Below are 24,670 nucleotides of genomic sequence, written 5' to 3' on the forward strand. Positions count from 1 at the left end.
CCTTTGGTCCAGGGATTGGCATTTCACAGCTCTGAGAACCAGACAGGGCTGCCAGACTTCTACTAAAGGACTTCAAGTGGGGAATCAAAAAACACTGCAGCCACAGGTAAACTATTCCAGTCATTGGTGAGCACCACTGCAAAAGCAACATTAAGAACTGTAAGGTAAATAAGCATGCCTGCTATCTTCAATCTTGTTTGGTGTGGGACTGGCCCAAGTCAAGCTTGAGCTACAAGATATCACGTAGGTGTTTACCCTATAAGGAAGCTTTGTCATTAGATTGTTTATAACTGACTCTGAAACTACGTTGCATAAGAAGAAAAAATGTCACGCTTGAGAATATTATATGACAGCTTCCCTTTAAGCCAGCACATACCTCACACAAACTCAGCTGTACCAGTGTGGCCAGCATGCTTGTGATATTTATTTGTAGCAACTAGTGATTACTTTAAAGAACTGAGAGTGCTCTCAGGTGGCAGGAGAAAAGATTGGGAGAACAGCAGCTACACACTGCAGTTTCACGAGAGACGGCTCTATTTGCATTCTTGTTCATCCCAGCTGTTTCTGGAAACCTGTTTGGATGTCAGTCTGGGGTTTGTTCACTTTTTGAGTTTTCCTTGTTTGTTTAAGGAAAAAAAAAGCAAGTACTTTAGTGTTGGAATTGTTCTAAATCAGGAATAAGTGCAGCGAGTTCTGTAAATTGCATGTTTCAAAGATAACAGTTCTCTTTAAAACACCACTACTTTATTTAGTTATTGGAATGACTTCATTTTTGGGGGGCTACTTAAAAAGCCACTTACTCATTTTGCAATAAAATAAAATAAGATGTTCCCAACAGAAATGTTAGCTGTAAGTAGCAAGCTGTCCCAAATACACTACATAGTCAACAGTCGCCTGTCTTGAGGTTGAAAGGTCCTTCAGCTCTGTCAGTGAAGGAGAAAAGAATTCAGGAACTAAAAATAACATCTCTGCTGCTAACATAGGATGAGCGAGCACCATGTGTTGGACTCATTCACAGATCAAAGACCTTTCACATAATAGCAACTGTGGAAAAGGTGAACTAATATGCAAAGCTCGCATTAAAGCACCTGGAACAAGCTAACCACGCTGTCCTGGAATACCCTCCGTGGCTTCAGTCAGTGGCCAGCTGACCTGAGCCCTCCTTGTGCTGCACCAGCTTGTCCATGGAGACACTCAAGTTAGTACAAATAGCCCCATGATGACGGTGCTACATGGGCAGTCACACTAGGTTTAAACCCTTGTCACACTGAGGTGTGACTCAAAACCAACTCCAGAATTCCTAACATGCATTTTAGGTAGAATTTCACATTTAACAAATTCACTGTTGGGTGCTTAAGGAAGATGAATACTTCCCATTTCTCAAAGAAAAGGTCTTTAAGGATTTAAATGCTGCTATCTAATGGCTGACTATCGTAATGCTTTTGCACACATGGTACAAACCCACCCACTCCCCCTATACTCTGTCCCATGCACTGCACATCTGGCAGGCACCAAAGGCAGTTCCACACAGGTATTCCCATTCATAAGCACAGAAGATACTCCGGTAGCTAGGGAACACACATCCTCTCCTCTCATTGAACAAAACAGAAGGGCACAGACAAAACCAGGCAGTTGAGCCAGAACTGATAATGGCTAATCAGGCCAACACCACCGGATGATCTGGCTCCTCAGGCTTCTAAATCACCTGGACAAGAGCCATTTCCTTTCTGTTATATAAAAGAACAATGTCCCCAGGCTAACTTTGGTTCCTTATGCAGCGAGATGGAGGTTCACCAATTAGACTTACAGGGACTTTCCAGCTCTAGAGGAATTATCTGCTATTGTAGTTCGCAGGATTAACAAATAGAAAAGGCAGTAAGTTAGCTGCACAAGTCACACCTTGGTGGGCAGCTGAATTTGCAGCAAATGTGGGAGCTTAAGGATCTGATCATTTCTCAGTGCTGCATGACAACAGAATCCAGAGTATCAATCATCCGTCCTCCTCTGAAACCACTACAGCGCATAAGGCTTTGAAGCAACCATTCTCTGTTTTCTGGTGGCCTCCCGCTCTGATCTACAGAGCAGTTAATTACACTAGAGCAAGGCAGGCAGAAAATGAGGGACACTGCAGAGACTAAGAAAAGGTCAGTAGCCCTCAGTAACATTACTACAGTTTGGTTTTTTTCCCTGTGCTCACAAGGGGGCCACCGGGTCAGACAGCATCCCCTCTTGTGTAACTACTGAGCATGAAGTAGGACGCAATGGAGGAAGAAACTGCTCCACCAACTGCCAGAAGCCTGTCAGCTATGAACACATCGCTCCTAGTGAGCGACTAAATGACTGGGCTAACAAGGCAGATGCCAGCCACAAGAAGAGCAGCTCTGACAGAAAAATGGCCTGCTCTACACAGACATTCTGAGATGAAGCCAGAAGTGCCTGAACACACTTATTTTTCCACATGACAGGTTGGGAAGAGAAACTTTGGGTTAACATATGAATTTACCCCCCATTTCTCCTCATAGATACAAAAATCTTTAGAAAGTAAGTACAGCCCCAGGAAAAGAGATGTGTCTGCCACCAATATCAGAAATGAACCTTTTAAGCACCAGCTTCCAGCCAGGTCAAAGCAAGGGCTAAAATTCTGCTCTCCATCCTTCCAGGTAAACAGTCATACCTTGAGTCCATGAGCTTTAGATGCCATCTTCTCTCGTTGGCATACTCCTAGGACAACCGTAACTTCAGTGAGTCGTAGAAGCAGGATCTGCTTAGGAGAGATAACAGCCACTGCTTACCTGCTCTGGGACACTAAGGTTATCTCCCTGTGAGTGATGTGCTATAAAACACATGACGATAAACTCACGGATCCCACCTCCTAGAAACCCAACACACACAAACGAGCAACAGGTTTGCTCATTCCTGACAGCTATGGAAAACCAACACGAACCAACAGAACTAAGAGTAAAGTTTCCATCTATCACATGCCAGAAGAGCGACTCACCCAGAGAGCTGGTCTGTCCTCCTCACTGTGCTGACAAAAGCAACCAAAATCACTAGCAGAGTAAGAAAAAATAATTTCTCCACAGCTCGATGGTGGTCAAGACACAAGAGAGGCAACTCTTCAGACTAGCTTCCCACATATACGTAAACTGACTAAAAAGTCCTGCAGTATATTCATTAGCCTGACATAGTACCATCTCTGCGTCTTCTACTGAGAGAACAAGCCAGAGAAACAAGGACTGAGATCCTGGCAAAGCAACATGCAACATATGAGTTAGTTCTTCTAAGAACTTGCCTGTGAAAGTGAGGTGCTAGATAACAAAACAGGAGACACCAGAACATAGCAGGAGCTACACCGCTTGGCTTAGGCCAAGTTTTAAAGTCTGAGATGGACAAGATTCTTAAAATCTAGTTTTTCTTTTGCTACCTTGATGTAAGTTTCCTCATTCTCTCCTCCTGCAACATGTTTTACCCTGTCATGAGTCAAATGATCAGCAACAACTTCTCTTCCCTCTCAACCCTAAATTACATAGGCAGCAATTTTACTTGCAGGTAAACTATGCGTGAGGAATCACAGAATGGCCACTGCTTTTTTCAAGCCTGTAAAAAACAGCTAGCTCAAACTCTACATAACCTTGTAGTGCTTGTCCTGATAGAATTCATTGTTAGAACATCTTAATCAAAGGTCCCTCAACAATTTTAACAATCAGTGTTTGTAGTTAGTCTGAAAGCAGAGATTTTTTAAGAAACATTTTGACACATGGTCTAAAAACTTCCATTTCTGTGAGACCAGTGCATTAGCATGACTCAGAACTAGCACAACTCACATCACTCAGTTAACCACTAAGCAGTCTCATATTGCCTATGCTAATATTCCATATATATTTTTTAAAGGATGGATTTACTGAAATTACTTATGGAAACAAAATGGCAAATAGATTTCTCAATATCCAAGCATCTGTTTTTCCTCTGGTCCACTCCATTTCACTCCTGCTCAAGGGTTTCTGTCCTCCCATTTCTCCCTCACCTTTTGCTGAGGCCCCTGCTCCTGCCCTGCCTTCACAGGCAGCTGGAACTTCTCTGCTGAGAGAATAGCACTGTTAAGGCCTCTCTCACATCAGGAAGCAGTCTGTCTTTTCCAATTACCTGATGTTGTGTTTGCTATGAGCATAAAAAGATGAACTTCAAATCTAGCACAAGTCTAACACATACTCTGTATCTTCATCCAGCCCAGATTGGAAATAAATACCTTTTGAAGACAGAATGGGCAAAAACACCACTTTCTTCTCCAGTCAGTTTAAGAAAAGGATTCCCTAGATGCATTCTAGGGATGCTAATTCCTTAACTTACAGATATGTTCTGAGGATCAGATACTACAACAATATATAGCTATATAAACTGTAGAAAGAAAAAAATACAGAACATTGTAAGTGAGGTGCATACAACTGCCCTACAGAATTAATTATAACTGTTACTGCACAATTAAATAAGCATGGACTGTATTCATCATCCCACAAAAAGAATTCTTCAAATGACCTCACTCCAATGCTGCTTTGCTAGCTTCGTTATTTGCATTTGGGAGTTACCTCAGTTCTAGAGGCAATGGTAACAACTCCTGGAATAGTAAGAGAAGAGAGTGATATTATGGCCATGGATTTAAGTGTTTCACTTGAGCTGTCTTCTGTTGTAGCATTACTCTCCCAAGAACCCAGGGAAGCGTGGAGAGTCAAAGTTCAAGTTTTGTTACCCCTCCCTCTCTCTACCATCAGCAGACCTGGCAGGTTCTCCAGAAGAACTTCCCTCCAGAAAACAGAGAACATTCTCTTCCCTGCCAAAAACTTACACGAAATATTAGTCATAAGCCAGGCAGTTCCATGGGAAAGCAAGCCTTAGCACTGACTGCTATACTTCTAGCAGGACAACACCCTATGGGCTCTGGATTAGTTTAGAATGACAATTCAGTTTTAGTGAATTTAAAGTAAATCCATAATTTCAATATAAATCAGTTGTAAACTGAGCTTGGTGCACACAGTTTATGCATGACTTAAAGTTCTAAGTCAAACTGATACCAGCCATAGCTATGTCTAATCTTATCTATTGTTACAATAGTTTATTCACTAAAGAACACAATAAGAGCAATTTTTCAAAACTACAGTCTTTACTGGAAAGTTTCCTCCTTGTAATGTTAGCTGCCACTGTAGGAAAGCTCTGACCTTTGCCAGAAAGTGTTGAGCCTGCAGGTGAAGGTTGTATCTACAGTGTCATCATTTGACATATTCATCATTTTTTAACATTATTCTTCCTTTCCACCAACATGCTACTTTAAATGCTACACATCGATAGGCAAAACAATTTTTTCAGCTCTAAACCTGTGCAAATAATCTTGTAGAGTATTACTCTGGTCTTAAGTCAAATTTTTCTTCTAAGACAATCAAACGTCCTTACAAATTTAGATCCAAGTAACAATACTGGCTTCAGTTCATAGATTTGCCAGTTTAGCATCAACAATAGCTTTTAGCTTTAGCCAAAAATAAAAGCAAAGTCTGTAAGAAGAAGAAACACTTCCTCTTCAGTTCCAATTAATGCTAAAAAAAAAATAAAAATAAAAAAAAATGATGGTATCAGGAAAACTACTCGTGCAATTAACAACTGCTTTGCACCCATCTCATATTCTCATCTTTAAAAGAGAATTTACCTGACTAGATTTCAGGATCCACAGTCTCATGCAAATCAGCTCTCTCTCTATGAAGCATCAACTCCCCTGTTGCCTACTATATCTGCACACTTCCCTCAAACCAACTTTTTTTAGGCACTCTGAACGTTACTTGTGTGTTCAACCTGTGCTGCTTACGAATCTCACCCTAAATTGCAAAGAAAACAGAGCTGCATCAGCTTAAAGGAACCCATTAGTCCTGTTGTTATCAGAGAAATACCTGTCAGAAAATTTCATCTTTTACAAGCTCTTTAGAGAAAACCAACAATTAAAAAGGTCTACGAAATATAAATGCAGTCTATCTTACACCTACTTATGTTTGCAGCTTTGTAGGATTCTAAACAGCAGGTCTCAAACAAAGTGAATGTAAAGAAAGCAGCTGAAGATGCAGACTTGAAGCTGCCAGTGATTGGCACCCTGCATGCCGAGGAACCCGGGAAGAGAGCAGTCACAGGCCATCCCATTACTTGCACCAACCCTTACAGCAGTGGAGCACACAGATCTCAGTCTGAGCACACTCCAGAAACCCACCTATTGTACATGTGTGGTTTTACCAATTTCTATTGCACAAGCATTCAATAGATTTGAGTATGCAAGGATAACAAAGCAAAAAAAAAAAAAGGGGGTAGGGGGGTAGATATTTGGTGCTAATTCACCACATGCAAATTCCAGCTGTTTTCTGTAGACCTACCACCAAGCACACACTTCTGCCCAGAGCTCATGAGAAAGCCTCTTGCTGGTGAAAGTGGTTAATCCACAAGATTTTTGCTGCCAAAGCCAGGACTCTAAATGGGGGGTTTAGGTTACTAACGACAAAAATTTTGCATTCTTTTGCTAGCAAATACCGTAAGAGCTTGTGCATTTACAGAAAACCACCCCAGAAGTGGTTGCTGGCAGAAAAATGGGACCAGAATTAGCAGAAGCTGTTACCAGGCAGGGCAGAGATGCACCAAACAAAGCAGCAATGAACAACAGGCTCGGAAAAAATCCTATTATCTGGCAGCCAAAGTAAGCGACAAGTTCTTTAGTGCCCGCCAAGTAAAAACTTTGTGCTAAAATATCCTCCTGTGCCCTGGCCAAACTAAGTATCTGACCCAAGGCTGGAAACCAAACCTGCTGCCATGCCCCATTTTGATGCCTCACACTCAGCAAAAGAAACGGCTCCTTTAAGAATTAAGTTTGGTGCTTTATATGCTTCTTACCCCAAAAGGAACAAAAAAAAAAAAAAAATAACCAGCCTGCTCAACAGCTTTACAATGCTGGTCTCTGTGCAAAGAATGCTCTGCTATGAGTTATTTGCAATATACGGGAAAAAAAACAGAAAAACTCTAAGGGAACAAAAGAAAAATGTGAACTGAACAAGTGCAAAGCTGGTCTATGGGCATACAAATCTCAATCCAATTAGTACAATACCAGTAGCAAACCCAGACCTCATCATGTATTGTCCCGTGATTGCACACGTTTAAATTAAGACTCTGCATAGCACTGTGTTTATAAATTGAACAATATAACGGATAAGCCAACATTACACAAAGAACTTGAGTTTTATGATGAAATTTTGATAAGAACATCAAATTCAATAGAGATCTTTCTACAAACATCTTTAAAACTCCCAGATTGCAGTTCTACATAACCCCTTGCTACTGGAACTCAGTAGAAGGCTAAATGCCACTTCCCTCTGGCTGCGATAGCAGGAAAAACTACTGAAGAGACATAACAGAAAAGGTCTGACTCAAGTGTGTTCATAGCACCTGCTTTTGCCACTGTTATCAGCTCTTCCAAAAAGTACAGAGAAAGATGTGGGTAAACCCACATCTCTAAAATCACTTGCTGCTGCCAAGTGGCTTTCTCTAGTTGGAGGAATGGCAAGTATGCATTAAATTTTGGCAATTACGTGCTGATTGCATAATAAATATTGTTAGTACGAGCATTTACAATAACCATCAGCCATGTAGCTACCCTAATGGATAGAGGCGTGAAGGGCAATATACTGAGATACAGATAACACTCCCTATTTCATCATGCCACGCAGTACGCAGAGAGAAAGGCAAAGACTTCACTAGAGAAAAGCAAGTATCTGGAGTTTAACACAAGCTCTCCAATCTCTTTGCGAGGAGAATAATTATTCTTCAAATTAAAACAAGTCAAAAGTGCTTTCCCAAAACAACAGCAGAAACATCATGTACTTTCCCGTGGCTGATCATCTGCTCATTTATTCCAAGGAACAGCACAGTCCCACCACCTTCATGCTACTGCATGGCACACACTGAAATGACACTGCCCAGGGGGATCTCAGACCTCAACATTGCACTGCAAATCCTAAGTAACACAACAGATCACGTGCTAATACCTACATCCTCTGGCACCTACGCTTCTGAGCACAGGAATGCATTACATTGAGTCAGCTTATACTTAACTCATTTGCAGGCTCTGCTGACCAGAGACTGGCTCAGTTGGGAACACACAAGACCTTTTCTCAACAGGATTACTGTTTGGCCAGGCACACTTGAAACATCTGTTTTTGAAATCCTCTTCTCCTTCTAATTGCAAGTACAACTTTAACCTGACAATCACCTCTCTCTACACTTGGCTTGATACAGAAAGATTTTGGCTGGTTCTTCTCCAGGCTGATAAACACTTAGTAATTTATATCTACAGAAAAAATAGACTGACAAACCTCAATGTTTCAGAGGTATCCAAAAGCATGAAAAGAGCATTAACCACGGAACAAACAATGGGAGAAGAAAAACAAACAAACAAACAAACAAACAAACAACACTGAATCTCAATTTGAAGCCACAACCATGTTTTGCAGATGCCACACTCACCCTTGGAGCACTGGGTTGGTAGTACTGGATCTCTGGAGGATCTGAAGATGCACTACTAGGTGCTGGAATTAACTTCAATTTTGTCAATAGTCAGCCATTTACAGCAACTGATTTTGGAAGAAAATTTGTATTGTCATTTCAAAACTAATGGGTTAGATGGTTTGGGGAAAAAATCCCAACTTGTCTTTTAAGGAAAAGGATACCAGTTTATGTTGTTTCCTGTAGCTGCTAAATCAACACTTCTTCCTACTGCATAAAATAAGACATAGGTTCACAAAACTCCCATCTGGACAGAGCTATGCTATTCATTTCAAGGCAGCTACTCATTTCAAGGGGATAAACTACATCAAGAGACAATTAACATATGTCAAGTTCTTGGACAATGCTGTTTTCTCAACTAAATTTTTATCTAGCTGATGTTCCACAAGTCTTCTCAGCAGAGGAAGGAGGAAGCAACATCTACTTTTTACTGTGACCCACACAAGTTAGAAGGCTTCCATGCACCTATTCCATACAGCAAGTTATTATCCATATTATGTAAAAAAATTAATCCCTTACAGTGATAAAAGGAGCTCAGTTTTTGAAAACACAGGCTCAGCTAAGAACTCAGGACTTCTGCACTCAGCAGACAGACATCTGTTGCTGCTGTTCCACATACAAGTAGTATTGTGCCCAGTGCCTTTAATAAAGAGTGTTTCATTTGTTAGACCATAGCCAAATTGTAAACTACACTTAATTCTTCCTTGCATGAAACTTTATTGCTGCCTCTTGCACTCCAAACTCTGCAAGTCCCTCATCCAGAACATGCTCCTCCATTCCAATGAAGATTCTGCTTTCAGTTCCCTCTGTAAAGTTTACTGCACTCTTGTTTTCAACCCCAGCCGTGTGAGCAGTGAGGATGACCATAGATGGAGCACATTTGGCAGCTGACATGACCCAGATGCTGAATCTGGAGCTATCTTCCCAGCTGCAGTAGCTGGGCTCATGTCCGACTCCTCAGCTGTTGATTGTCAAGCTGCTTCCAAGCTGTGCCAAGTGTACATCTCAAGGCTTTGATGGAACTGGGGCAAATGCTCTGACTCTGTGAGGTCTGTTGACAAAAAATGGTAATAAAGACTAAAGGTTTTAAAAGCAGGCAATATGGGAAACCAAATATCCTTGCTTCCTTCTTTTCTTATTCCTCATTTTTTTCCACAATCTGTTTTTCCCCTACTGATAAAAATTCATGAAGAGCTTTAGTGTAACATACCAACCAGGCAAGAAGTCCTCCCTTGACAGCCAACGTTACACGCAATGGAAGGCAGCTCATGTACTTCTACACGGGCATAGCAAGGGCTAGGAAACATTATTCACAGAGGGAAACAGAGACAGTCAATTCCTTCATTTTGTTACCCACTCTTTAAGCCTCAGAAACATCTCTAGGCTGTTAAAGTTGTAATTCGTCTACAAATCAGTTACAGAAGTAACTATTTAATACCCTATTTCTGACAAATTCAACTGTACTTCATCAACTGAACCCAACAAGAGGCTTCTACATATTCCATTTCTCCTCCCTGAGGAACAAAACAAAAGGCTCACCTTGATTTCATTGTCCTCAGTCGTTCAATTATCACTACGTGTTCTGATCTAGATTTAAGGACAAGCACTTGAAGTTTTGGACCTTCATCTCGTCTCTGCTCATCCTGGCACAGTACTCCACACAGATAGAATAAACTATCCCCATCCAACAGTTAAGTACTTCCAAATGGCCTATTTGCTACAGAGAAAAAGAAGTTTCTTCCGAAATAGCAAGCCAAACTTACAAATGCTTCTTTCAGATTTCTTGTGTATGTACATGCATATATACTTGACAGGTTTGTAAGCGCCAGAAAATCCCAACACAAATCATGAGTTCTGCTTTTAAATGCTGACACGGGGACCCTTCTGTGTATGTTGACAGCCTGCCAATGCAGGATTATTTTAAACAATATGGCATTCGAAGAGGTGAATTTGTTCAAGGCACTGTATTTTAAACCTGCACATTAGCATCACGATTAAGGAAAACTCCAATGAAACCACTTGCTGCCTTTCCACCGCATTTACCAGAGTGAAAAGAGACTGCCACCCAGTGGACTACCACCAAGTACATCAACCACAAAGCATGGCAATCAATACAGAATTGTTGAAAATTTTATTTTCAAGAAAGTGTTATTTTTTTGAATTTTTCCCATTAACATATTGTCTTCAAATACATAAATTCACTTGTCATTCTCTCCTGCACCTGAACAATCAACATCTGTATGAAGGCACTGTACATATAAAGCTTTTCAGAATTATGAGAAAAAATAATCTACCAAATCAAGCTGTCAGCAGAGAGATAGTTATCTAGTGCAATCACTCCATTCAGAGGTGAGTTACGTTCTAAATGCACCTTTGGGAAGGTTTAAACAATTCACCTGTAGTACTGCAATGCTGAATAGCATACAGAGATAGTTTAAAACCCCTTGAGGTTTAAGTTCATTTGTACTTGTAAAATCCTTCTCCAGTCTTCCTACCCAGCTTCTTTTCTTCTACCAGTTTATCCAGGAGTGGGCTGGGTAGAAAAAGAGGATTGTTGGGCTCTAGTGCATGCCATCCTGATGGGAGAAAAGAAGTGGATGAATGTGAAACATTCCTGTTTATACGCTGAAACATTCCTGTTTATACACAAAAGTAATAGAATTCTCCATCTCTTTAGAAAAGCGTTAAGAGGTTAGCAAACTGAAGAAGGTTTGAAATATACTCTAGATTCTCCAATACCCTTCAATACAGCTTCATAAACCATGCTAGTTGCCATAATTAGGAGCAAACCCAGCAATTAGTCTGTAGGAGTGATGTGCTCACAAGACCTTATAATCTCATGATCTCCACAACTGTTGATTTTCAGTACCTCAAAAAATGTAAAAGAAAACTTCTAAAATAGAAAATAAAAGACTGACTATAAGGAAATAATAATTTTTTTTTAAAAAAAAGATAGGCTGAAAGGAAATTCAAGTGAAAAAAATGTCCAAGATTCATTTCTATTTGTGAAAGACACGGTCAGTTGGAGCGAAATAACACCTCTTGGCACTGCTTGCTAAAAGCAGAAGTGATTTCATTGACAACATTATTTTGAAAGTGACATTCTGCCTGGAGAATAATTACACCACTCATTTGCTACTGCACATACATTCTCTACTTACCAGCTGAAATGAAAGGGAGATGGTATAACCGTATCTTTTAAAGTATTTTCTGTGTTCCCTATTAACTGAGAACAACATCATGGCTGGCAGACAAAGACTGAAGGGCTCAATTTTTGTTGCTCTCTGTGAGAACGTCTTACACTCCTACTACATGCTTCTCTTCCCACTGATTCTTTTTTAATTATATAAAGTTCCACTGCCATTACTAATATTTTCCACAGGAACTTGATGCAGTCAGCAAAGCAAGCACTTGTTACATTCCCATCAGTAAGATACTGTAGAAGCACACAATACAAATGCTGTGCTCATACAGCATTTTGAGCAGAATCCTCACTCCTTTCTCCTTAACAGTTAAAAAAAACTGTGTCATAAGCATGCAATTTAAGCTAGTTAGGAGTCAGATTTTCATTACAGCATTCATCTACAAGTTTTCTAAAAAGGGGGGAAAAAAGAAAATAAGTATGCAGTACCATCTATAATGTATTTACTGGTATCCAACCCAACATAGTCCAGCAGTTCAAATGGACCCATGGGATAGCCAGCCCCAAGCTTCATAGCAACATCAATATCTTCCTTTGATGCATCTCCTAGAGAAAAGATTGACAGTTTGATGAACAGAGAAGATTCTGCATCTACTTGGCACCACTTATAAATAATTAACAAGGTGTTATTTCACACTGGTGCAGCTCTTCACTGAAATCTCTGCACGTTTCAGAACCACAAAAACTGGGGTCAGCATGCACACAAGTCCATGCTGGAGGATAAAGATGAATCTCTCACAAAAAAAAACAACAAAACAAAACACCACCAACAAAAAAAAAAACAACACCAACAAACCACCTAGAGACCTGATTTCCATTTTCTTATCTTTCTCTTGCATTTCAATATAGAATTTTGAAGTAGCCACAGCTGCTTTGCTCAACCTACCTGAAAGACTGGAGGAAGAATCAGGCATTATGAAGAATGAAAAGAGTTTTGTTTTGAGGCAACTGAGTGTTTCAACTTGACAATATCAGCAGCACTTTTTGAATCACGTATAGGACAGAGCTACCCTTACTGTACAACAGTCAGAAGGCAAGGTCTAATACAGGACATATCCAGCTCCTCTGGACAGCAGCTCCTGCAGTCAGCTATATGGCCAAATAAGCTGATATGCATTACTTCATTTCACTGCAGTTCCCACTAGTCCATACATCCATAACATCATTTTGCCAGAAGTTAACAGCCTGGAGAAGAAAGTCCTGGATTTAAATGTATATGCCTCAATCCTTGCAGCTCTTACAACAGTGCATCAGTTTACACTTTAGTAAAAGCAGTTTTCTGTTGAGATGCCAGCCTGCGGCATCTGGAACTGCCACGGTGCAGGTGCAAATTACCATACACCACTCCTTTTATGGGAAGCAGTGATGGCCAGCAGACAGACTAGGCAGGGGGGAGTGGAGCAGCAGCAGCTGCACCATGTGTTTCAGCAGTTCTCAGCAGAGGACAGCCGTCAGGTATTGAAGATGGCAGGGAGGGGTGACTTGAAGACACTGCAGAGGTGTAGTAAAATTTTTCATTCCCAGGATTATAAGAAAAAAATCTAAATGATCAGAAATTCAATTCTGCATCAATGCTGCTTTGCAATTGCCACAGATAATATTGACTTCATTCTTTTGCTGAGAATGTATGTTTTATACTGTCACAAAAGCAGATTTCTACCACGCACTCTGACAAAGGCAGTGCACTTCTTTGCAGATCAAAAACCTCCTATAAAGGCAAAAGCTTCAGTAATAGTCTTGTACAAAACAATAATTGTCATGTATCTCATTTTACTCCTTGTTAATTTTAACAATTTATTTTTGAGAAACTGGGATAATTAGACCCAATTCAAATTCACGTAAGCACTCAATTCATTTTAGGATGATGTATATGTAAAGCTACCAACAGATTTACCCCACTTTGTCACCTGCCAGCATACAGCTGCACTGCAATACAATTAGAAACAGTAAGAAGCACACAAGTCTTGCACTCCTAGTCCAGGCAGTGCGATGGTATATTGCAGATTTCCATAGACAATTAACTGCTTTTTTGGTTTGCTACTAATAAGTGGGCAATACAGACCATCATATGCTGGTATTTCAATACGCCTTCATTTAAATCACTGTTGATACACTAAAGGTATTTCGCCTATGCAAAATTATGTAAAGTCTTTACCCACTTAACCCATGAAGATTCTGTGTAAGTAAAGACTTAAAGATTGACGAATAAGATGGCATTTCAGGGCTTGGGGCTGCCAAGAAAGAGACCCAAATTCCTCACTATAATGGTTGATAATCTGGCTGAAGTGTCTACTGTACAAATTAATGGAAAGATGTGACAACAATTTAATCTGATCCAATAAAAAGTAAAAACCAGAGAACAGCCATCAGGCTTTTCAAAATACTAATGAGATTTTTACACTGATGTTTTAGAAATTAAAAAGAAAAACATAAATAAATGGACTTGAAGAAGTTTGCCAATGTTATACTGCTGTATAAAATACAAACAGAATAAAGATGAAATCAAAATACTGCTTTGCCTAGGCAGAAACAGTCAATTTTAATAGACAATTTCAGTAACTGTTTTCTTCTATGTTTAAATAAAAGTTCTATTGTCTCCTGAAATATATGTAACAATACATGTCTCTCAACAAAGGCACCTCTCTTACTCACATTAAAACACCCACACGCTGCTTAAAACTGTGACTTTTTCTAAAAGAATAATGTCCCCTTGTATTCATGTCTTTGTCTTTCAAGTCACTAAAATTTGTTCTTTTCTCCGTTTGAGACATAATTATCCATCTGTTGATGGATAAACAAGTAGTGTTGGCTTTTATTTTTTTTTCCCTGGAGATCAAGTCATTCCTTCTGTATGATATAAAACAAATTTTTAATATTTAAAGCATATTTGGTGGAATCCTGATAACGCAGTGCTTTCATCTATAAAAAGCGGTGTTTTCAAAAACAAAATGACATCATTAAGCAGCATGCTATGAGCAGAACACTTGAAATAAGAGCAATTTCCTCTATCCACTCACATTATTGGCTTGTTTTCTTTCCAAAATAATTATCAACGCTTTGAAATTTAGTGGTTCTTTAGGGACTTCTGGTTACTTCCACCTACCCTCTATATTAGCAAAGTGACCAACAATAACATAGAAGGTCCTAAAGAAGCTATGCTGAAAAAGGGACAAAGAAGAACAGCAGGATTTACAGAGCAATTGTTAAGCCCAAATCACTTGTATGACAGTACTATTATGTGATACTGAATATTATACTACTTGTCCTACCTGAAAATTGGTGTTTTATTTCACAAGCCCAATGAAAGGAACCTTTGGAGGCCTTTCCTAAAGGTCCTCCCATAATGCGATTTTCAGGCATTTCCATAACAGTCTCCTGGGAATCCCATTCTCCTCATAGGAGAGGTGGACTCCCGATCAGTTGGCTGAGAATATTTTTATGATAGTACAAAGCTCACCTTTCCAAACCACAAATACTTCATACTAGCAGAAATTTCCCATACTGATAATAAGCAACTTCCAACTCTGTGCACTCTGGTATTTCAAATGGTAGTTTAGATCTATTCAGATGCACAGATTGGTTCACTCTTGCTGCATTCTTTGCTCTGCTAGTCCTTAAGGTGTGAAAGTTTGGAGGTAATCCAAACATTTTTCTGAATGAATACGTAACAGCATCATACGTCAACATTCTCTGAAGTCAATAAACCAAGAAGTACCTCTCTCAAAAAGTCGAACAGCTTCCATCATATATGGCACCAAGAGACGGTTTACAATAAAACCTGGAGTATCCTAAGGAAAAAAAAAAAATCTAAATTCTTTACCAATACTATCTTCAAATGATACATGACAAATAACAATATGAAGACACTTATTAAATCATCAACTTCTGGCATGCTCTAAATTGTATTGTTCATCTGATTTATCTGCTTGCTATTAAAACACAAACAATGAGTTTCACAATCTAGGCACAGCACATAAACATTTTATAATGCTGAGAACAATTAAGACTATTATGAGTCCAATTCATTACTCTTAATGTGGTTCATTGGAATTCATTCCTCAGTAAAATTCTGCTGATACTATTTTCTGGAAAGATAAAAGAAGTTCTTCCCTAGTAGTATTTTTATTTAATGCAAGCTTTAAACAAAATCACAAATACAGAAAAAGAAACGGCTTTCCAAACAGTGTATTATTTCATATAATTCTACAACTGTTCCATATGTTCATTGATTCACTTCATTTTATCTCAGTGTTTAAACCAAAGAACTCCACAGAACTCACTTCAATTCCTTCAGTAAACAAGAACAAAAAAAAAAATCAAGATGTTTTGTTTGTTTTTTGAGACTGACGTTTATTTCTGCATTACTCTCTACTCAAGTTAGTTTATAAAAAATATCTAATCATTTATCACACTACCTAATCACACTGCATACTGGAAAACTGCAACTGAAACCGGAAAATGAACTTACCTAAGGCCACACAGCAATGCAGCAGCACAGAAAAAATTTGAGACCAACATTCATATACTGAATTACTGTTAACTACCAGATTACAGGTCCTTATTTTCATGACCAAATGCCTCCTGGGGGCTGTAAAACTCAAGGCAATAGCTTGCATAAAGCTTTCCCAACTACAACTTAATGGATTTGGAAAAAGTGTGCTTAGGATGCGAGGCATTCCTCCAGAGAAAAAACAAAATTGCAAAGCAATAAAGATGAATATAGGTCTAGTTACTGCAGTCTTAAGAAAAACTTGTGATGAGCACACAACCAGGGAGAATCCATCCAATTGCTTCACAGTACAAGTAGCAGTCTTGCCGCTAACACAGATAAAGATGAGCTCCTGCTTAAGCTTTCCAGCCCAGGCTACCGCAGGACTGGAAAAGAAAAATCAAACGTGTAAACTCTGATACTTGTGCTGCTGCCTCTCTAATCCGAGGAATTTGAGATCAACTTGGGAATTTTCTTTGTCAAAATGTTTTTAACAGGGAAGAGAATCTGGACAAGCCTGGAAATTCTAACATGCTCTTATAACCTACTCAAAACCACCCCTTAAACGCAAGAACAAGAACAAATCCTCTGAACTCTGTGGAATCCAAACTGTACTCACCTTACAACTGACAGGACTTTTTCCTACTGCTTTACTGAAATCCATAAGTGACTCATAAGTCTTTTGGCTAGTCATTGGAGTCTTGATGACCTGGGCAGGAAAGGAGAGTATAAGCGCCTTTGTGAGCAGTACAGCAATGATTAAACTCAATTTCAGAACACTACTATAGAATTTAACACAAAGAAAGTATTAAATAAAAAAACAAATTCAGTTAATATATATATGTAAAAAACACAGGTATTTATTTTTAAGATAGATTCAGCATTTTACACGTTTTCAAATTTTATACACCTATGACACACTTTCCCACTCAGCCAGTATGAAAAAATAAAAAGTACTATCCTTTTGGAATCCCATTTAGAGATCATAATATAATAGAACAAATTTAGAAGTCACAATCTCTGCTGCCTTGGGAAACACACTGGCATCACTCTAGAAAATCCTATTAGAGAGTTATTGACAAAAAGGTTGTAATAACCATCCTGCACCCTATGCAAACTACTCATCAAGTGGAGTGACATTGGGCTATGGCATTCATAACTCAGGTGAAAAAAAAATAACTAAGATTGGCTGCAACAATCATACAGAGATTGCTGTGTTTTGTTTTCAGAAATGTTGATAGATACCTTCAGCATTTTTCAAATTTCACAGAAGCTTAACTCAGATTTCTAAAGACTACTCCACGTTTTAAACTTGAAGCAAGGCAAAGAACATTTCATCTCCACAAATAAATTACTGGTGAAAACTAGTTCTTAGCAGAGAAAACAGTAAGTCTATGTCAGCCTAAGGAATAATGCCTGGATTTCCATTATCTCTGACACCACATATAAAACAAGACATGAAATTTTGCAGCAGACTGGCCAAAATGCAGTTAATTTTCACATAATTTCTTGTCAGCTCTAGCTGATCAAGAGAGTCACATACTCTCCCAGAGATGCAAATTCCTTTGTAGCTCGTCTCCGGTTTTATTGCATAGACAAACTGTTGGGCTTTTTGTTTGTGTGTTTGTATTTGAGTGAGGAAAGGGAGAGGAGAAATAAAAGCAGAGGAAGAAAGACCTGGCAGTTTTGCTGCAATGAGACCTTTACTTTTGAAGTTCAAACTCTTCTATCCAATTATCTATTATCCTGCTCTGATTTTAAGCATTATTAGAACGTAGCCCAAGTTTATATACTTAGGAAAACGAAGAGCTACCTAAAAGCAATTCTTCACAGTTCCTTGCAGGTTGAGAAACACTGTAATGTTAACTAATTTAAATATTTCCAGACAACTCATCCAGAACACTGAATAAACATGACTGACTTTGTTTCATAAGTCACAAGGCAGTGATGTTCATCTGCAGATCATTTTCTAATGAAGCCCACACTGTTAATAATCAATTGCTCTGTCAGTCAGTAGATGATCTTCTTTGAGTTGCCCATAGTTCTTATTAATCAGCCAGTTTGCATGACTGACAGGGCACACCCGCTGGTAGTTCACTGATAACTGTGGAGCCTTGAGACAGGAGTTACCTCAGTTTGTTCAATTTGCTCCTTGACAGAGACTGCACCACCCTCTTATCACTAGAGGTAGCTCGTTCCACATCAGAGGAGCTGCAAACTGAGATCGACCCTTTCATCTCACTCAATTCTCAGTCAAAACAAATGCTTTACCTCACCACGGTGTTTGTTACTAGGTTGTTTTAGGACTCTTACCTCCACAAGCTTCATCATAGGCACAGGGTTGAAGAAATGGAGGCCACCAAATCGGTCCTGCCTGGTGGTTGAGTTAGCCAACTGTGTGATTTGCAAGGATGAAGTGTTGCTCGCAAATATTGTATGCCTGGAAAAAAGAAACAAATGGATCGTAAACATGACAGCTATCTTTCTGACAGTAGGACATTGGTGCACTACACGTAAGTAGACATCCACTGGCTAACCAACTATGGAACTCTTAGAAATACTTCTGCAGATTATTGCTTGCCTTTTCTGCAGCATAAATTAACCAATGATGAAATAACCAGTAGATGAGCTGTGCGAGTTTCTGACTCCCAGGAGAGTATGTTGAATACTGGATCAGGTCAAAGAAGGAAGATTCTCCAAGTAGATTTTCTTTTCCTTAAATGTCTCAAATCTATTCCAGGTATATCCTTTAGCAATCCTGGAAACCAAATCCAATTTTTTAATCATCTCAATGGATACTCGATCATTTGAGATGTCAAGTAAGCATTCTGGAGCTTTGAAAACACTTCTAATTTTTTAATTTTTTAATTTTTTTTTAAATGAGCAATAGCAGACATAGTAGTAAACTTCCCACCATGAGGTAATAGGGGAAAAAAAAAAATTAAAAAATACTACATATGACACTTCAGAGGATACACAAAATCACATGAGTTTCAAGACAAAGACGAAGTCCTTTACACAGATTCAAACCACACTTATTATTCCAATTTATAATGTTTTGGGTTTTTTTTTTTTCAGAAACACGTCAGAATATCAACACCCTGATGTACATACATCACACAGAAAACTTACACATATGACTTTCTCCAAATCATGAGAATCAAAACCTAAATTAGAAATGAAGCCCTACCTTCCATTCTGGACTGTTTACCTTTTACGTAGGACTGTTATCCTATTTACCTTTCAAAAATTGTCCTACTGGATTCATCAGATGTTGATCTAGACTGGCATTTTGTTTACATTTCACTAAGACATAACTGAGTTTCACAATACAGTCTTCCAAAAAGTTACATCTAAGCCATGGACCCATTTTTTATTATGTTTTCTCAGTTTCGAGGATTTGTTAAGGATAAGGAATTCTTGTTTATGTTCCTTACAAATATTCTCTTGTTATTTCTCCACCATAAAGCAGGTTTCACATTGTTCTTAGGCAAGCTAATAAAAGAATATTTTACATTTCATAGTTTTAACCTTGAAAGGTCAACGCATCCAACTGACAGTTACATTCACTGAAAATCTCTTGGATTCAAATACACTCATAAAAATCCAGTGAATCCATTTGTAAAACCAGCAATGATTACTCCTCACAAAATAATGGACTTAAAGCAAGAGATTTTACTTCAGCATCACTTCTGCAGGTGAACACCATAACCTCATGTAACATAAAGCAGTGGGAAATAAAACATTAGACTTAAGCTGCGTACAAGGGCATTTTATTTACACTTTTCTGCTCTGAACAACTAATTGATTTAAATGAAGTGTAAAACAGAATTTGCATGTCTCCATGACATAGATTACATTATTTATGCTTCAGGTGACAGAAGAATCTGAAGGTTTATGAAAGCAGCAATACTAGCAAAGCTTTCTCGATACTTTTTCAGCCATCAGCATGCTTTCGCTTACTGCCATCTAGTGGGTCACAGAAAGAAAGCAAGAACAAAGTCAAACACCAGAGAAACATCATTTCAGCGAAACTTACTTTTACAGTCCAGCTTATTATGCAGTGAGAGCTGAAGAACACTTCTTTTATAACACTTTCATAACACACTGATTCTGAATACAGTGAACTGTCCAAAACCAGTGGCCTGTTCCCAGCTGTGTTTCCACATTTAGAGAGAAATCTTAGACCAAGAAATGCTGATGGACATTTCCACCAGACAGAGATTAACAGAAGGCGAAAGCTCTTGAGAAAGTGGGTATCTGAAAAGTCTTTTCATATGCTTATTATTATCCTGTTTGGAAAGTGCTGCAATGTTCAAATATCCCCAAAATTATGAAAGATGCAGGGAGATTAAAATAACAACACAAAAACCCAGCCTGACCTTTTCAAAACAGGAACATGAGGACTAATTGAACACAAGAAAAGGAAAACAGAACCCAGAAGTTGGTGGCAACACTTAACCACCCATTCTGATGATGATAACCACCATACAGCATTGCACCAGTTGGCAGATAACACAACACATGGAGTACTTCTGAAAAAGCAAACAATTTTGCAAAGCACTGCTGAGAGTACAGAACAGGATGCGTTCACTGATGATCTGAGACCAAGAAAGGACACTCACAGCCTCATCTGGACAGTTATCCAGATGATGAATACCTTGAATTCTGGGTCTGCCTAACTCTCCTTGCTCACTGCATTTTCTCTGAAAACTTATTACAAATTCACTCTTCACCCAGATATAATCACCAAATAAACTCTCACGAACGAATACCTTTTTCATTCCCCTCCATTTACATATCCTCTTTCAGAAGAATTATAGCACTTTTCAAGAGAAAAAAGGAAGAGGAAATAAGCTTATTTTGTTGTGTTTGTTTCTGATGCAGTGCTTTAGTTTAGTGGTCATCCTTATTTGAGAGGCCATTGTAGCACAAATACATGAGAGAAACATGTGGCACTGTAGCTGAGGAAATAAACGAAATCCAGGATAGAACACAAAAGAAAGATGCAAAGCATGATATAGCTTATACTCCAAAGGCATGATCTTGTCTGATCAACTATAACTCACAGTCCTTCACATTTCAGTCATTTACCAGTTAACCCTATACTAAGTACAAATATTTGAATTAAGAGAAGTCCCACCTCTTCAGAAGCCTGGCCTTCCATAACTATAACACACACTTCAAAATGACAGCATTGCCCAAAATCTCACAGTTACAAAACTTCTCCCAAGACTCAAAGCTATCTTTAAACAAATCTTACCTTCCTTATGGATCAGCCACAAGATCTCCACCAAGCTGATGCAACACTCAGCTCAAGCAGTAATTCCAGAAACTTCCAAATGTCCAATGTAGCAAAGGCAGTACAGCACCTGCACTGACAGGGAGAGCTTTCCCTGTTATTACAGTGCCACATGGGACAAGCAAAGTCCACTTCCTCATTCAAGACACAGAAAAACACTGACAAGACATTGCTACCCTTCCTCACATTATTCGTTTAATTTACAACTTCCTATGCTACTCACAAAATGACATACTACTGTTTGTATCTAACAGCTACTATTTTAAACACTTGGCGACTAAGTTTCACTGCTTCAGCAGCTTGCTTTCTTTTCATCTAGACCACTTGCACTGCAGCTCATATTCCTCACCATCTGCTTCCCTTACTTTCAGCCTTTACATCCATACATTTAACGCCACCCTGAGTTTTCCTTTTTTAAAAGATTACTTGTCTAATGTCAGCGTCCCTTTTCCCAACCTTGAAGAGTCATGCTTTCAGAGACCCCGTACCTTTTAACACTCCCTAATGTAAAAATTGATGTTTCAAGACAGTAATGTTTATAAACCACTCAGTCTAAGTACAAATAGTGTAAGCTTTCCTAATATGTGTATCATTAAATGAGGCACCAAATCTTTGTTCCTGTTTCTGTCTGCTAGCAGGTTCTAGATAGTTTGCTATTTAACATACTTAAATTTGCTCATTAATTTTCTCTATTAAATACAGAGAAAAACTCAGGCAAACAATGGTCTGTTTTATAATACAGACAACCTAGTCATGACAAGGTACCATGGCAATTGCCAAAGGCAGCTACTTTCTTTTCTTTGCTTGTCAGACTAAGGCCAAGAGCAAGTTAGCCTGTTCTCAGTGCAATGTTTTTTTGCGTATGTGATCATTCATTCTTTTCAGAAATGCCGGGTGATTTTGAACACTGACGCAGCCTGAAAACCTCCCTAGGCTGAAGTCAACTAACGATAACATCTTAGCTCTATTGACATTATATACAAGCTAAAACTAGTTTAATCCTGTGGTTAGGCAACCCAGAGTACCTTTTAGTCAGTACTCCCAGCTTTAGCTATACTAGTTTGGACTCCAACCGGTGCTGTGATTCTGAGTCATCCATTACAAGGATCGAGCTCCTGAGACAAGATACTCAGCTTAACAGGATTTGGGGTTTTGTACACAACTGAACAGTAACTCTCCAACAATTATCAAGGAAAATTCTGAAGATTTTAAGTAATCCAGAGAGCACAAGATAAGAAATAATAACTGGCAATAAACTATTTCAAAACTCCTCCGATACAAAGTAAACTAGTATTGCTTAAGCTGACTGTGACTTACAGTTAAGAGGCTGAAACTTCTTAAAGCTTGTTCAGTTAGGCACACTAAAAATAAATATTTCATTCCACTTCCCTATTTAAGTATGGGAACAAGTATACAGACCATAACTCATCTGTACCAGAACAAACTTATTCTACACTTGTGCATCTTCACTTGGAAAAAGCAGGCCTGTTGAGTAGATAGACAAATCTTATGCCTAATCACACCATGAAGCACATCAAATAAGCAATGCAACAAGTACATAAACCAGATGAATACACCTGAAAGAGTTTGTAATGTATGAATTTGGCAGGACAAGCATCACATGCAGTGTGACTGGTGCAGAGTTAAGAAAATTAATACAGAAAATGCAGAATTAATGGTGCAACAAAAACAAAACACATTAAAAAAAAAACACCAAAGGGGCAAGTTTCAAAATAAAACAGGAGAAAATGTACGTACTCCGGAGCAAACTTGTCCAGCCTCTTGAAGAGTTCATTTTTAATTTCCTGATTCTCCACAATGGCTTCAATCACCAGATCTGTGCTGTGAACCACTGCTACTGCATCTGTGCTTGTTGTGAGGTTCTTCAAAGTCTTCTCAATGAACTCAGCACCAGCCTGAAACATTCCAAGAACGTGCAATAATTATTTCATTTCTTTTTACATGAAAACCCCCATATATGCTCTGCAGCCCTCAGAACTTTAAGCATGCTGCTGTATTTCCAAATGAATCAGAAAGTGCCAAACACGTAGAGAAATGATGCTTTCACTGACACAACATTTTTTTTAAATAATCAAGTCTACTTTGAAGCAAACAGGAGATCCTTGAAATTATTAATAGCAAGAAGACTATTTGCTGCAGTCCAACCTTCAGCTTCAGAGTCTCAGCGAACGACTGACTGGTCCATCAGTACTTTCTGAGAGAATCTGGATTTGCCCTTCACAGCGAGGAACTTTATTTCAAACCTCTGCATTGTTTCCATTCAGTAGAGTAACGCTTTGGTTTCACAATTTACTTCTATGATACGTGCTAGCTCATTCAAGTGAAATGGCCTGCACTCTGCTATAGATTTCCACTGAGAATGAGGTGGGGAAGAGGAAGAGGATTTTATCTTCTATCAAAGGTGCCAATCACTGACAGCCCTTGTGAAGACGGAAATAAAAAATTCCATGACTTTGAATGGGAAAGCAGAAACGTTATACAAGGGAAGCCATATCTGTACACTAGAACATAATGTCACATATTTACTATACAAAGTTTTCTTCCGGATTAAAAGACTCCCCATAATTATGTATGATAAGATATATTGCTCTGGATATCCTGTAATTACAGTATTTTGCCTTCTGTATTCATGCAAACAAACTCACTCTCATTTTCCTTGCCTTACTGCACTGCTCATGCTGTTAACTGTAAATACCAGTATATAATTATGTATGTAAGAATATGTAAGCCAGTACATTAGTATGTTCTGTAATGCAGAACTAGAAACAATATCAGAACTTCCATACAGTAGTTTCATTCTTCTATGTTTTCCCAACAGTAAAATAAAAGATGTCAACCTCAGGCTTATCCGCAAACTTCTTCTTAGTCACTCTCTTTAAACTCTCTTCAATTCCTTTTGTAGACTTCTTAAGGATTTCATCTGACTGGTCTACTAACACCACAGTGTGACCACTTGCTGCTGCAACCTGAAAATTAAAAGAAGATTCAACATCAAGATCATAAACAACCATACTGACATGTCTAGGGGCAAACAACTGACTAGAATTGAGCAAAAGAAACAAGACATTGAATCAAGAAT

The 24,670-nt window shown here is 38.8% G+C and overlaps 1 protein-coding gene across 1 annotated transcript; it reads right to left on the reverse strand.

Annotated features, from left to right (window-relative positions):
* Positions 1–10,689: 10,689 nt before the first annotated feature.
* HADH (hydroxyacyl-CoA dehydrogenase) lies at positions 10,690–24,617 on the reverse strand. Its single transcript, XM_010709806.2, has 7 exons — positions 24,429–24,617; positions 23,329–23,486; positions 18,582–18,708; positions 16,888–16,977; positions 15,495–15,567; positions 12,209–12,325; positions 10,690–11,153 (listed from the first exon to the last, which is right to left on the reverse strand). Exons 1-7 carry the CDS (start codon positions 24,600–24,602, stop codon positions 11,035–11,037), a joined length of 858 nt encoding a protein of 285 aa, XP_010708108.1. The 5' UTR covers positions 24,603–24,617; the 3' UTR covers positions 10,690–11,034.
* Between the last annotated feature and the right edge of the window lie 53 nt (positions 24,618–24,670).

This window comes from Meleagris gallopavo, chromosome 4 (assembly GCF_000146605.3).
Source record: "Meleagris gallopavo isolate NT-WF06-2002-E0010 breed Aviagen turkey brand Nicholas breeding stock chromosome 4, Turkey_5.1, whole genome shotgun sequence".
NCBI lineage: Eukaryota > Metazoa > Chordata > Aves > Galliformes > Phasianidae > Meleagris > Meleagris gallopavo.